Source organism: Procambarus clarkii, chromosome 12, assembly GCF_040958095.1.
Source record: "Procambarus clarkii isolate CNS0578487 chromosome 12, FALCON_Pclarkii_2.0, whole genome shotgun sequence".
Classification (NCBI taxonomy): Eukaryota; Metazoa; Arthropoda; class Malacostraca; order Decapoda; family Cambaridae; genus Procambarus; species Procambarus clarkii.
In genome coordinates, this window is record NC_091161.1 from 47,634,996 (window position 1) to 47,651,335 (window position 16,340).

At 44.3% G+C, this 16,340-nt stretch overlaps 1 protein-coding gene across 1 annotated transcript in view; it reads left to right on the forward strand.

The window, feature by feature from the left end:
- LOC138363926 (uncharacterized) overlaps window positions 1-16,340 on the forward strand; it is a 178,509-nt gene that overhangs the window by 92,698 nt on the left and 69,471 nt on the right. Inside the window, exon 4 of the mRNA XM_069323384.1 lies at window positions 1,674-1,895. Within this exon, the coding sequence (XP_069179485.1) occupies window positions 1,674-1,895 (222 nt within the window). The remainder of the gene's footprint in view (window positions 1-1,673; window positions 1,896-16,340) is intronic.

Below are 16,340 nucleotides of genomic sequence, written 5' to 3' on the forward strand. Positions count from 1 at the left end.
CTTCTTAGGTGGCTACTCTAGTTAGCGTCGGCTTGGTTTTCTGGTGGGGGTTAGGGGGCCGCCGCTTGCACCGTCCTGGTCTCTGGTCAGCGTGCTCTGTCTTCTCCTCGGTTGGTAGGGCCCCTTCGGTTCCGGTTTGTTTTTTCGTCGGCTCTTTTTCCTTTGGGCATTTGCCTCTGGGGGTCGGGTCGCTGAGTTTTCTTGCTCCTTCGGTTTTAGCGTTTTGGTTGTTCGGTGGCAGCAGTCTCCATCTTTTCTGGCGCGGGGTGGGGCTGCTGCGTTTTGGAGGGGTCCATGTTTTGTTGGTACTTGGTTGGTCGGGCCGGGGGTGTGTCGTGTTTTGTGTTCAGTAGTGGCCCTCCGCTGTAGTTTGTGTGCCACGGCATCTGTGTCCGGGGCGCGTTTTGTGTTGATCCGGTTCTGTTCTTCCCAGTTCGCGGATGATGGTGTCCCGGGTTGTCAGCCGTGTTCTTGCGGCTCAGTTGCCTGTGTTCTTCACTCATGCCCGTGGCGTTCGTGGCTTCGCTGCCGTCTGAGCGACATGTCCTTGCGGTCATTCGGGCGTGGATCTTTGGTGTTCGTACGGGGGCCGGGGGTGTGTCGTGTTTTGTGTTCAGTAGTGGCCCTCCGCTGTAGTTTGTGTGCCACGGCATCTGTGTCCGGGGCGCGTTTTGTGTTGATCCGGTTCTGTTCTTCCCAGTTCGCGGATGATGGTGTCCCGGGTTGTCAGCCGTGTTCTTGCGGCTCAGTTGCCTGTGTTCTTCACTCATGCCCGTGGCGTTCGTGGCTTCGCTGCCGTCTGAGCGACATGTCCTTGTGGTCATTCGGGCGTGGATCTTTGGTGTTCGTACGGGGGCCCTGCTGCTCATTCTCGTGTTGTTCCTGGGACTTTTCGGGGCTGTGGCGCCTTGGGTTGGCGTTTTGCTGCCGGTTGTCTTGCTTCCGTGGGGGGTGCGTGGTGTCCGCCTCCTGGTTCTGTCCCTTTGACCTTCCTCTGTGGGTAGTTAGCTCCGGGGAGCCGACGGGGATCCCCCAGAAAACCAGTGTTGAATGTAATTAAACGCCATTTTCTGGGTGAGACCCGGAGGCTCCCAGGCAACCCTCCCTCCCTCCCTCCGGTCGGCGGTTTTTGCGTGTTTTGACATCCAGCCTCAGAACTGATGGGTGGATAGCCGGCGTGGGAGGTCTGGGGCTCCCCCTTCCCCCTCCCACCCAGGGAGGGGGGAAGCTGCGCAGACAGCGGCGCGGTGACGTGTGACGTCATACTAGTTTGCTTGTTTTCTGTTGGGGAGTTCTATCCACTAGTTCGGCTTTAGGTAGCAATTTTAACCAGAATAGGGGTTTGTTTTGGAATGCTTGCCTTTCTGGATGCTTGACCCGGTCGATGGCAGACATAGAATGCTTCCAACCACACGGGGGTTTATAGGCCATTGCTCCCCTTGCCTCTCTGAGGGGCCAGGTTCTGGCCGTGGTCCCCGGTAGTCCCTAGAACTCCATACACATGACTGATGCCAAAGTCTGACATTAGCATATCAGCCTGGTAAAGCTCCGGGGAGCCTCCGGGTCTCACCCAGACAATGGCGTTTCATTACATTCAACGCTGGGTTTTTTCTTGGATAACTAAATTATGGTAATTCACAAATTGTATCCATAGATATGCATGTCCTTTTCAGAATCTGGTTCTTCGGCAGCAGAGCAAGCATATACAGAAAATGGAGAGGGAGTGCATAAATTATTTATCCTATAATGAAGCATTAGAGAAGGAAGTCAATTTTCTGAGGACACAGCTTCAGCAAGCAGAATCTCAAGTCCGCCAAGAAAGAAGTAGTCTTCAACTATTGCTTAAAACACATGCTGAAGAGTTGGCAAAAAACAAGGAACATCATAGAAAAATAGTAAGCTCTAATTTGTTTTCTCCTGTAGGTAGCAGAATATTTTGAATTATAATTGTTTTTATCATATACAGCACTGTATCTACAGGTATCTGACTACACTTCAAGCTGGTCTATATTGGTTTAATACACCCAGCCTCTCAGTCCCCTTCCCTGGTGTAGGCTCTACTGTGATCTAAAACTATGGGGCTTCATGCCTCATCTGGGTTCAGGGTTCTATTGGTCTCTCTGGCAGTGCTACATCTGGGCCTGAGGTGATGCAGTTGTGTCTAAAATCTCACTGGGGGAATGTTGTTTTTCTCTGGGGTCCTTGAGTCTTTGAATCCTTTTGGGGGCATAGTTGTAGTTTGTATGTGATACTGTCTCCTTGGTTTCTCAGGCATTGGCAGAGGTTGAGTGCCATGAACTAAGGACCAAAGAGAATTTTCTACTTGGTCCTTGGTCCTTTAGGTCTTCTGTCTCTGCGCAGAGGCATTTTATTATTGTCTTTCACATTGACACCTCTGCACCTCTACTATGGGTGTGTTTCTTTATATCAGTCTGTACATTGGATTTGCATTTTCTCCACCAGTTTCCATTTTCTCATCTTTCTCCGGATGCAGATTTGCCTTCAGTCATGCTTCAGGGTTAGATCCAAAATCTCATGAGTTTGAGTCGAAGACTTTGGTTTGGCTGAAGTTTGAGGTTTCAGACTCATCCTGACTGGGAGAAGTCCCTTGGTAGTTCCCTGAAACTATCTCGCTAAGATGACTACCTGCTACTCACTGGAGTGGCACTACTTCACAGAGTCAGTACCTGCATCAGTGGAGCTCCTGGATATTTCAAATTCCTTAGTATTGTAAGTGCATATGTGACATACTAATTTAGTGTGAATATTTGAGTTTACCTTGAAAAGCTGAATAGAAAACACCGACCTAACCTAACCGTCTTAGTATGTTAAGAGAAGCATCTTATTGCTTCTTAATTACAATTAGTACTTAACCTATACCTATAGTGATATTACAGTTTTATAAGAATAATAAAACAAAACTAAAATATTTAAATTGTAAAGTAACTCAGGATATTGTCAAAATTTTGTATAAAATCTTTATTGTTTAATAAAACTGAAAAAGAAATTCCTAATATTAAAACTGGTGTATAACGAATCAGTATGAAGAGTTTGTACCTTTTAAGCAAAAAATAACTTGGACTATACCACATATGTACTTATTAATATGCCAAATATTGACTATAAGCAATAAGTCATTATATGTACTGTCTTGTGTGAGAGCGGGTTGCAAGAACAGGTTGATGACCGTGAGTGATCCCAAGAAACATAAAGGTGTAGTGGATTTGAAAAATAGGCGAGATAAAACGAATGTAATTACCTAAGCGTAGTCACAGATTGAGCGCTACACTCCTGGTATTGCGTCTTCACAGCACTCTTTGTCATATAACGCTTTGAAATTACTGACATTTTTGGCCTCCACCACCTCACCTAACTTGTTCCAACCGTCTACCACTCTGTTTGCGAAAGTGAATTTTCTTATATTTCTTCGGCATCTGTGTTTAGCTAGTTTAAATCTATGACCTCTTGTTCTTGAAGTACCAGGTCTCAGGAATTCTTCCCTATCAATTTTATCGATTCCTATTACTATTTTGTATGTAGTGATCATATCGCCTCTTTTTCTTCTATCTTCTAGTTTTTGCATATTTAATGCCTCTAACCTCTTTTCGTAGCTCTTGTCCTTCAGTTCTGGGAGCCACTTAGTAGCATATCTTTGCACCTTTTCCAGTTTGTTGATGTGCTTCTTAACACTATCACCGATGCCACGTGCGCACCGCAGACTTTGACGTCATGGGGCCAATGGTGCGGGCGAGCGTGCAGCGACGCCGAAATGTGTATACTTGTTTCAGTTATCTCACCTTAATTCTTGTGCTATGTCGTTCGTTTTGGTATCATTGTGTTCGCAATTAAATTTCCTGCAGATGTATATGCATATAATGTCCAAAAGCCTGGCGAGACTCCCCACAGCAAAGCCTAAAGTCGGAAAAGTTACCGTGAGCGCACAAAATCAGTAAAATGTGTATACTCGTTTCAGTTTTCTCACTATAATTCTTGTGCTACGTCGTTCGTTTTGGTATCATTGTGTTCGCAATTAACCCTCAAACCGCGCATATCATTATATAAATGATATCAGTGACAAAACCGAAACCGCGCACATCATTTATATATGATTTCGTGTCTAGCGCTATAGTTTAACCCTTAATTAAACTGCGCAACGCGCCTGCAGCCTCACATCTGGTTTGCGCAACGCGCCTCCGGGTATTTGTATTTTTCACGTTCCATTCAAAACTCCCGCGTCTACGTGGGGTTCACATCAGCTTCCTCAGGGCGCTTATAAACAGACGCCATCTTTAAAAAAAATCGTGGTCCACATTCCCGGGTGTGGGAGCCTCAGTAGTGTGTGAGCAACCAAGGCTGGCGCTCGCAGCATGAGCGCACAGCACTGTTGTTCAGCATGTGACCACAGCATCGCCTAATAATGTCAAAATATATATATAACTTGTATTATTTAGCTATGATAGTGTTATATTAGAGCCTGAGTGTGATAATGACTGGGTACAATGTTCAAATATCAGTGATTCAATGCTGTTCACGATGTTCACAGAGCTAGCCACAGCACCACAGCATTATTTCGTTCATCTAGGAATCTTCAAATGATTTCTTAGGTTCCTTTTCAAAATAAATGTATGGTCAATTATTCATTTACAGGAATTAGTGACCAGGATTGTGATAATAGCAGGAATGTGGTTATAATTAGCGTTGTGCCTAGTATTGTGGAAGGAGGAATTTTGATGAGGGAGGGAGGGCAAGAATTGAGGTAGCCTCATTGTGTGTGTGGCTGCCACTCTTGTTTTGCTCACCATACTAGCTTAGTGGTTTGCTATGGGCAACACATATGTACATGGGTATATATAGTGTGTGTATATAGTGTAAGAACAGCAACAGGAGAATGTTGAGAGGAGCTATTTTGGTGAGGGAGGTGACGTAATCGTATCGTCGTCTGCTGTGTGATTTTTCATGCAGTGTATGGTGGCCACTGTACTGTTTGGACGCAATACCGGCTTACTTGCATAGTTCTGGTAAATAAAACATGTAGATAGGTATATAGAACATGTGTAATAAGAACTATAACAATATGGTGGGAGGAGCAATGTTGGCGAGTAAGATGTTGGAGTGAGGGAGACAGGCTGGGTGTGGCTGCTCTCACTCGAGGTGTTCTAAATGTGTTCATGGCCAAATGCTCCTATTGGCCCATACGAGGCAGCTGCTATTGGCCCATACGAGGCAGCTGCTATTGGCCCATACGAGGCAGCTGCTATTGGCCCATACGAGGCAGCTGCTATTGGCCCATACGAGGCAGCTGCTATTGGCCCATACGAGGCAGCTGCTATTTGCCCATACGAATGATCCATACGGAATGAGTGATCATAGTGTATTGAGCTTTGAGTACCTGGTTGAGCTGGGAATTATCACCCCCAAAAAAGAACTGGGAACCAAAGGGCTGGCGTACCGAAAGGGAAACTATGAGGAAATGAATAAATTCCTATGGGATATACATTGGGACACAGAACTCAGAACCAAGTCCGTACAAGACATGATGGACTATGTCACCCAAAAATGTCAGGAGGCTGTAAGCAGGTTTGTCCCAGCCCGACAGGAAAAAACAGAGAAGCAAAGGAAGAATCCGTGGTTTAATAAGGAATGTATGAAAGCAAAGGAGCAGAACAAAAGGGCATGGAGGAACTTCCGTAATAACAGAACACCAGAAAGTAGAGAGAGATACCAGAGAACCATGACAAAGAGGTGTGTGAAGAACTCAACAAAAAGTTCCAGGAGGTCTTTACAATAGAACAGGGAGATGTCGCGGCGCTAGAAGAGGTGGCAGCAAACCAGGTGACCTTGGATAGGTTCGAAATTACAAGAGATGAAGTCAAGAAGCACCTATTGGAGCTGGATGTGAGAAAAGCTATTGGGCCGGATGGAATCTCGCCATGGGTATTGAAAGAGTGTGCAGGAGCACTTTGCCTACCACTCTCCATAGTGTATAGTAGGTCACTGGAAACGGGGGACCTACCAGAAATATGGAAGACTGCTAATGTAGTACCAATATACAAAAAGGGTGACAGACAAGAGGCACTGAACTACAGGCCAGTGTCCTTAACTTGTATACCATGCAAGGTGATGGAGAAGATTGTGAGAAAAAACCTAGTAACACATCTGGAGAGAAGAGACTTCGTGACAACCCATCAACATGGGTTCAGGGAGGGTAAATCTTGCCTTACAGGATTGATAGAATTCTACGATCAGGTGACAAAGATTAAACAAGAAAGAGAAGGGTGGGCGGACTGCATTTTTTTGGACTGTCGGAAAGCCTTTGACACAGTACCCCATAAAAGGTTGATGCATAAGCTAGAGAAACAGGCAGGAGTAACTGGTAGGGTGCTCCAGTGGATAAGGGAGTACCTAAACAATAGGAAGCAGAGAGTTACAGTGAGGGGTGAGACCTCAGACTGGCGTGAAGTCACCAGTGGAGTCCCACAGGGCTCTGTACTTGGACCTATCCTGTTTCTGATATATGTAAATGATCTCCCAGAGGGTATAGACTCATTCCTCTCAATGTTTGCTGACGACGCCAAAATTATGAGAAGGATTAAGACAGAGGAGGACAGCTTGAGGCTTCAAGAAGACCTGGACAAGCTGCAGGAATGGTCGAACAAATGGCTGTTAGAGTTTAATCCAAGCAAATGTAATGTAATGAAGAGAGGGGGTTAGGAAGCAGGAGACCAGATACAAGGTATCACTTGGGAGATGAAATACTTCAAGAATCCGAGAGAGAGAAAGACCTGGGGGTCGATATCACGCCAGACCTGTCCCCTGATGCTCATATCAAGAGGATAACAGCAGCAGCATATGCCAGGTTGGCTAACATAAGAACGGCCTTTAGAAACTTGTGTAAGGAATCTTTCAGAACATTATATACCACATATGTCAGACCAATCCTGGAGTATGTGGCACCAGCATGGAGTCCATATCTAGTCAATCATAAGACTAAAATGGAAAAGATTCAAAGGTTTGCCACCAGACTAGTACCCGAGCTGAGAGGTATGAGCTACGAGGAGAGACTACGGGAATTAAACCTCACTTCGTTGGAAGACAGAAGAGTTAGGGGGGACATGATCACCACATTCAAAATCCTCAAGGGAATTGACAGGGTTGATAAAGACAGGCTGTTTAACACAAGGGGAACACGCACAAGGGGACACAGGTGGAAACTGAGTGCCCAAATGAGCCACAGAGATATTAGAAAGAACTTTTTTAGTGTCAGAGTGGTTGACAAATGGAATGCATTAGGAAGTGATGTGGTGGAGGCTGACTCCATACACAGTTTCAAGTGTAGATATGATAGAGCCCAATAGGCTCAGGAACCTGTACACCTGTTGATTGACAGTTGAGAGGCGGGACCAAAGAGCCAGAGCTCAACCCCCGCAAGCACAACTAGGTGAGTACAACTAGGCGCGTACGAGGCAGCTGCTGTTGGCCCATACGAGGCAGCTGCTGTTGGCCCATACGAGGCAGCTGCTGTTGGCCCATACGAGGCAGCTGCTGTTGGCCCATACGAGGCAGCTGCTGTTGGCCCATACGAGGCAGCTGCTGTTGGCCCATACGAGGCAGCTGCTGTTGGCCCATACGAGGCAGCTGCTGTTGGCCCATACGAGGCAGCTGCTGTTGGCCCATACGAGGCAGCTGCTGTTGGCCCATACGAGGCAGCTGCTGTTGGCCCATACGAGGCAGCTGCTGTTGGCCCATACGAGGCAGCTGTTGTTGGCCCATACGAGGCAGCTGCTATTGGCCCATACGAGGCAGCTGCTATTGGCCCATACGAGGCAGCTGATATTGGCCCATATGAATCAGCTGCTACGCGGTGTTCTGAATGTGTTGATGGTGAATGTATATAGTGTGTGACAGTGTATAGTGTGTAAATAGATTGTATATATACACAAATTAGCATGATACATAGTAAATATGTGCTGCATATGTGTACACAAGTTTCATGCACGTAACACAGTGTCTACGGACAGTACGGATGTTGTACTGCGATATAATAGTGTACGTGTTCATTATACATTGGATTGGCACATAAAAACAATGAAAATGTATTTGGAAAGGTGCGCAAAAAATGAACGAAAATATATTCGCGGCATCTCGCGCGCCCCGCCCCAAGCGCCCCACCGCCCCCGAGAGCTTACGAGAGAGCCTCGTGCGCCCGTGCCGGGCGCACGAGGAATGATGACGTCACGCCCCAACTTCCGGACCCCATAGCAGCCAAAGTAAGTACAATTTCGACTTTTTTTTTACATACCCATACTGAGGGAAGGGTTTTTGACACTTTAAAAAGAAAAAAGAATTTTTTCCAGAGAATTTATTTCCTGCGCACTGCGGGGGTGTCACATTTGGAGGCAACGCAGTTAAGGGGTTAAACGCCCCGCCTGGGATAGGGGCAGCTATAGTACAGCCACGACCGATAGTTGCCAGATGCCACCTAGAAAAAAAATCCAGGCCAACATTCTTGGGTGTTACAGCGTCAGTATTGAGCAAGCCACCAAGGTTGGCGCATGCTGCACGAGCTCACAGCACCGCTGTTCAGCTTATGACCACAGCATCGCCTACAAATACCATAATATAAATGATACTGCTATTATTTAGCAGTGATAATATTACTGAAGCCCCCTGACTGTGATAAAACTGACCAGGATTCTGATAATAGCAGGATTGTGGTGATATTTAGCGCTGTGCTCCATGGAGGGAGGAGTAAGGCTGTGGGAGGGAGGGTTGTGGCGTCGTTTTCTGACTGTGTGTGGCCACCATTTATTGACTGCACTCACCATACCAGCATAGTGGTTCGATATGGTGAACACAAATGTAGATTCATATATATAACGTGTGTATAGTGTGAGATAACAGCGAGAGGAGTAGGTTGGGAGCCGCCATTTTGGTGAGGGAGGAGCGTCGTCTGCACGACTTGGCATGTTGTTTACTGATAGCCACTATGATCTTTGGGCACCACACCAGCTTATTTGTTCAGGTATGGTGAATAAAACAGGTAGATACTTATATATAATGTGTGTATATAGCGTAATAACACCACAAACAATATTGTTGGATGACAAATATTAGTGCGTCTGGCCTTGAGGGCGGCTGCCGATCAGTTGACTGTGTGAGTAGCTACGTCTTATGGCCTTTACTCACCATATAAGCTTAGATGTACAGTTATGGTGAACAAAACATGTAAATACGTATATATAACGTCTGTGTATAGTGAATAAATACAGAAAGAGTATTGTGGGAGGTAAATGAGGGCGAGTGAGCTGGTGTTGAGGGAGAGAGTGGCAGTGAGTGAGTGGTTCGCTGGTGTTTGGCGATCACTCCTCGTTGCTTTTTGACTCAAAAGACCAACTTAGTAGTTCGTTATGGTGTACAAAACATGCAAATACTTATATATAACCTGTGTATATAGTGTAACAACAGCAAAACTATTTGTTTATTGTTTTATGAACATAATAATTGAGACACTAATATGCACACCATAATTTTGAGTACAGCAATGGTTCACACATTTTATAATATAAATATACCACAATTCACTGTATGGAATAATATTACTGCAAAAAAAACTAAGAAAAAATCAATCAGAGACATTGAAATAATTAGGTAATAATATATTTGTGGCAACTGCCGCCTGACAGCTCGGGCGGAGTAGACCTCGTCTGGCGAAGGTTCTGCCAACGCTCCTTTTTTGCCACACTTCCCTGCCCTATTGCGGCTAAAATATGCCACCTACGATATTTTTGTTATTTTTTCCGTGATCAGGGAACAAAAATGAACACTTCTATAAGATGAAAGAATTTTTTGGATTTTTTGTTGTTGTTGTGCCTGTGGGTGTGAATTCCATTTGGGCCCCTAGCGGTTTGAGGGTTAAATTCCCTGCAGATGTATATGCATATAATGTCCAAAAGCCTGGCAAGACTACCTGCAGCAAAGCCTAAAGTTACCCCTGAACGAGCACCAATTTGCACACCACAACCTAATGTGTATACTCGTTCAGTTTGATAACATCAATTTTCATGTTACATCGCTCGTTTTGGTACCAAATTGTTCACAAAATAAAGGCGCGCATGTTAAAACTAGTCCCATAATAATAGCACAATAACTGGAATTTTAACAAATATTTTAATTTTGGACGCTCATCATCAAAATTATTTATATATTTCCAGTGTTTTGACATAAAATATCATGTTACATCGCTCGTTTTGGTATCAAATTGTTCGCAATATAAAGGCGCGCATTTTAAAACTAGTCCCATAATAATAGCACAATAAATAGAATTTTAACAAATATTTTAAAATTTAAAATTTAGACCCAAAAACGTATTTATAATCTTTCAAGTGTTCTGACATCAAGTTTCGTGTTACATCTTTCATTTTGGTATCAAATTGTGCGCATTCTAAAGGCACTTATTTTGAAACTATCCCGAGGTCGATCGGATAAAAAATGAATTTTATACAAATATTTTTGTAGTGGACACAAGTCCAGTCCACGGCTAGGATTCAAGAGAAAAAAAATGGACGCGAGTCATGTCCAAAGAGAATGATAGTGTTAACCACTGTGTTGTGCCGAATTTATTGTGACATTCCCCCTGTGCGCATGAAATGAAGTGTTCCTCAAAATTTTTTTTAGTTTATAAAAGGATAAATTCCCTTCCCTGATCATGTCTATGTAAAAATAAATATAAAATTAAACTTACTTTGGCTGTGGGGACGTGGACGAGGTGTGCTGTGACGTCATCATGGGCTGGTCGCCCGTACGTGATGTTCCCAGAGGCCGTCGCACAGGCCATTCAAGCACTGCGAGTTGCCACAAATATATTTTCAATTATTTGTTCTATGTATTTCCAATGTGGTTTTATCCCATATGATGCATATTTGTGTCCTTTACAATATGTATACAGTAGAACGTTCATAATATTCAATGGAACTGTGATACTTGTGTCAGTAATGTGTCCACAATAAATGTTTATTGTTGCAATATTACTTGTTAAAAATTCACTAAAACTACAATATGTAGTTTCACACACTGTTTACATAGTAACACACTGTATTATACACTCCGTACTTTAGAAGTGAGTAATAATCAACAAAGTATTCTATAATACATAGTGCGACTTCGCTCTCGTTGCACCAGGTACAGATAGGTTTTCGCTTCCTGTTTCTTCATTCTGTGTGCTTGTAAATAACGCACTCATGTACACCCTTGGCTATAGTACTTGTAGGTGGTATGTAGCCAAGCTTGTAAAGCATAAGGTAATCTTGAAAAGATTATAGGAAAAGATCAATTTATAAGGTAGTATTGAAAATATTGCTCTGTAAGGTCCCATACTGGAAGAGATTCAGTCATTCTCGAAGTGTGTCAGTCAATCTGGAAGAGATTCAGGCATTCTGGAAGAGATCAGCTATTCTTGAGAATATCTATGGAAAACACCACCATGGAAGCCACTAACACTGTTCATCTATACTACTTGTATCAGATGCATTATCACTGAACCCAGAAAATGATTCATCTATGTATATTCTATATAAATTGGAGCTGACATAGGTGGGGCAAGCGTGTCCCTCAGAGCTACAACTGGATACGCTCGCTGTATCGCCCTCATTTGTGCTGTATCACTTGCATCCGACCTTTGTGGTAAGTCCTTGTTGTGCCTAGCTTCACCAATATCATGACCCTTATGTTCTTCATACAATAAGGTCTGAATTTCACTGACAGAGTGTGATCTTTCAACACTGCGTCAGACAGGTGTTTGGGAGCCAGAGAATGGTGCGCCACCCATGGTTGCTCACTTAGTACTAACCCAGCCAGCAGCTCTAGGGCATTCTGGAATTTTTTCCAAGATGGCTGTCTCTCATTGGAGGTCCTAAGAGTCCATTTTGTACACAACCTACCGTGCACACATTTTGAATTTGTACCAAATATTCAAAAGGTGTTTTCTCGGTTGGTGCAGTTTCCAACCGACCGAATTTTCTCGGTATGCACAGCACAGTGGTTAAGATAAGGGCACCATACAACCGCTGTATATTTAAGCTTGGGTCTAACAAAAGTCGTGAACAATTTCTTTTGTATTTCTCCATCCATGTATTTAAAAGCAATTCTGAAGTTAGAAAGTGTAGCATAGGCTCCTCACACAATGTTCTTAATGTGGTCCTCAAGTGACAGTTTTTTATCTAGAACCACCCCTAGATCTCTTTCTTTATCAGAATTCTTTAAAGATTTCTCACATAATTTATAGGTTATGTGGGGGGCCTATATGTTCTCCTATTCCACATTCCATAACATGGCATTTTCACATTAAATTCCATTTGCCAAGTGGTGCTCCATATACTTATTTTTGTCCAGGTCTTCTTGAAGGGCAAGACAATCATCTAAGTTTATCTTCCCTATTATCTTAGCATCTTCAGCAAATATGTTCATATAAATCTGTATTCCATCTGGTAGATTGTTTATATAGACAATGAACATTACCGGTGCTAGAACTGAACCCTGTGGTACTTCACTTGTGACATTTCTCCAGTCCGATACATTGCCTCTGATTACTGCCCTCATTTTTCTATCACAAAATTTTTCATCCATATTAGAAGCTTACCTATCACCCCTCCAATATGTTCCAGAACAACCTCTTATGTGGAACTCTGTCGAAAGCCTTTATTAGGTCCAGATAGATACAGTCGACCCAACCATCTCTTTCCTGTAAACTCTCTGTGGCTCGATCATAGAAACTGAGTAAATTTGTTACACAGGATCTTTCAGATCAAAAACCATACTGTCTGTCTGATATTATATCGTTTTTCTCCTGGTGTTCTACCCATTTATTTTTAATTATTTTTCCAATATTTTGACTATTACATTTGTCAGTGATAAAAGTCTATAATTGAGGGGGGTCTTCCCTGCTGCCACTTTTGTAGGTTGAAACTATGTTAGCCTTTTTCCACACATCTGCTACTGCTATTGTTGTAGCACAAGAAAGGTAAATAATTGGATGAGAAAAAGTTGCCAGAGTGTAAAGAGTGCAGACAACGAAATTCATGATGGCCACCGGCAAGAAGAAAAACAAAACAGAGCTGGATTTTGGTGGATTAAATGAGGAAAGTATTAATATAAGCCGTCTACACAACAAGTTGGTAAACTTGGACATTATTGTGAACAATCGTGTAGAAATAGTCAGTAAATTGAGAGAGAGTAATGACTATTTGAGTAGCAAAGTATTAGATCTTGAAGGGCTAGTGAAAGACTTATGCAAGGAAAAGAATCACTGGGAAGCTAAAAGTAAAGCCATGGAAGTGGAAAATAAAGTCTTGAAAATAGCTTTTGAAGACGTTAAAGCAAATCTAAACATGAATGACTACAATATGTTAGGTAAGGAAATCCAACAGGAAAAACTCCTTTTGTCAGTACAGATGCAGGAAGTTATACAGGGAATAGAACAGTGCAAGAAGGATATGCAACTCCCTATGCACAAGTGGCCAGGGAGAAATAAAAAAATAGAAGCAGTAAAAGAAGCGAAAAACTGTAGCACTCAGGATAAAACAAACATTAGGCTGGAAATCAGAATGGAACTGGCATCAAACCTGAAATTGGTGCAAAACACAGTTGATCAAAGTAAGACCCCTATTATTTTTTGGTTGCAAAGGAGATAACATCTATGTCAGAAAAAGCTGTAGAAGAAGCGAAAGTAGTACATAAAATTGTTCGGTTAGTGGAAGGTCTTACAACCAAAGAGAATGTGATTACAGGAGAATTGGCAGGTATGAAAAATGGACAGATTGTCCCCATGAGGATCACCCTAAAAGGTGCTAAACATGTGGAAGAAGTAATCAGATATGTTAGGAAACTACAAAGTGATGAGGAAGGGAAATTATGGTCATTAACCTCTGTGCTGCACCGTGTTTATTGTGACATTCTGGTGGTGCACGGCAAATAAAGTGTCCTCCCCCACCACTAAAAAAAAATTCTTTGTAAATTGTTACAATTTCTTTTCAGAACATGTAAATGTAAAAATAAATATAAAAAACAGACTTTGGCTGTGGTGATATGGAGAAATTGCGATGTGACGTCACTGATATGTGTTCGCTCCTAGAGGTGGTCACACGGGCGATTCAAGACCCATGAGTTGCCATCGATGTTTTTTCATTAATTTTTCCAATTAATTTTCAATGCTTTCTAATTACTTTTTCTGGGGAGCGCCCCTACAGCTCCCCAGGGCTATTCAGGCTGATAGGGATAGTCCTAACTTTTGGCATCAGTCGATGTGGGTGGAGTTCTAGGCCTACCCGGGGACCACGGCCAGAACCTGGCCCTCTCAGAGAGGCACAAGGAGCAATGGCCTATAAAACTGCACATGTGATTTTGGAGCATTCTATATCTGCCATCAACCGGGACAGGCACCCAGAAAGATAAGCGCCTCAAAACAAACCCCTATTCTGGTAAAACCAACAAAAATAACGAAACAAATGGACAGAACTCCCCCAAGGGAAAATGAGCAAAGTCATGAAGTCATACGAGCCACGCCACATGTCTGCACAGCTCCCTTCTCTCCAGGAGGGAAAAGGGGAAATCCCAGACCCAGATCCACACCTTCAGTTTCTTGGCTGATGGGATTAGGCTTAGTCGTTATGGCTCCAGCTCCAGATTCTTAGTTGTGATGAGCCTGGGTTCAGTATTTCTGTTAGGTGGTGTGAGAGCTGGGAGTAATATTCACAGGTACTTGGGCTTCATGTGCTTAGGGTCCCCTTCCCTGAGTGCCCTGTAAGTATTGCCCTAGGGGCTTGGGGGTAACCTTCTACAAGTCACCTTGGGTCTACCTCTGTTGGTCTTTTGCTGCTTGGTTATTGGCCGCCCCGAGTGTTTTGGGGGTTTCCTCCCTGGTTTCCCTTGGGGTAAGTAGTAGTTATTGCACTGGTGAGGGCATGGGGTACTGCATAGCTAGTTTTCACCTATAACAGCGGCTGGCTCTGTTTCCTCTGGGTATACTGCCCTCTTGCGGGGTTATTCTTTTATTTTTATTTTTGCCTGGTGGGGGTCTGCCTTGGTGTTCCTTCCTCCCCTTATACTAGGTTTGTTTGTCTGTTTCGTCCTCGTGGGTGGACACGTCCCGGGGATTCAGCATTAGCAGTGTTGGTTGGTAGCTTGGGCGCCGGTTAGCAGTACCCTGTCTGGGTTCACCATTAGCAGACCCAGTCTAAGGGGTCCTGAGAAACCCCACGGGGCGCTCGGGTCCAATGGATGTGACCCCTGTGTCTCCTCTCGCTTTTTGCGAGATTGAGGGTTGCTCTGTTCCCTTATCTCGGGGCGACGCTCATTGTTTTGCCTCCTTCATGCTGCCTGTTGGGTCTGTGACACATTCAACCCGGAGTCCTGCGAGCTTTGTTGCTTGTTTATGGCTCAGTTTACCCACTCTGATGATGATATTCGGGTGCAGGCGGCTCGCGCGTTGCAAGATAGGTTTAGGTTGTTGCAGCTCGCCCGTTTGATTGCTTCCCCAGAGGCCCCGAGGCTGCCTCGTTTTGTGTATAGGAACCAGGACTTGGGGGTGTGGGTCGCTTTGGCCTCGGTTCCATCTGTGCCCCCTCGTTCTTTCTCTGATTCATTCGGTTCCCCTCCCCTCCTGCTTCTGGCTCCAAAGCATCTGCGGGCTTTGGGGTCGGGGCAGGGTTTAGAGGTTTCTGAGACTCGGGCAGTTTTGGGGGTTGCCCCAAAACTTCTGGGGTGGTTACGGAGGCATTCAAGTCCATTTCTCCAGTCGTAGATCTGGGATCTGACCAGTGGGCCCGTTCTCTTCCTGCTTTTTCGGCCGTCCCTTCTTTTCCTTGTGTAGCCGGGGGGCTTTGGAGGATGACTCGCCCCTGGGGACCCTGAAGTGTGGGTTCCCTGGGTTGGAGAGGGTCTAGCTTGGGGGCCTTGGGGCCCCATTGGTCCCCACCTGGGTTTTCCAACCCTCTGGGCGTGGCTTTCGGTTACAAGGAGTGGGGTTTTCCTTTTCCCCTCTTAGTACGAGTTGGTTTGGGTTTCTGCCCCTCCTCGGGTTCGGTTCTGTGTCCCTTGGGTCCGTCAGTTCCGTCCTTTCTGTGGGTGATTTTATCATTTTCTCACCATTCTTGTCTAGGACATGTACTTTTCTGCATCGTGTCTTCATGTTCTCATCGTCTCAGGATCTTGCATGTCTATTGGTCGCGGATGCTACTGTGAGCTTCTGTGCGTGTGAGCTTCTGTGCTTTTGTGCTTGCTTCTCAAGAGTCTCAAAAGTTCATCATTACTAATATTTGTTTAGTATACATTGTAGGCACCCTACCCGA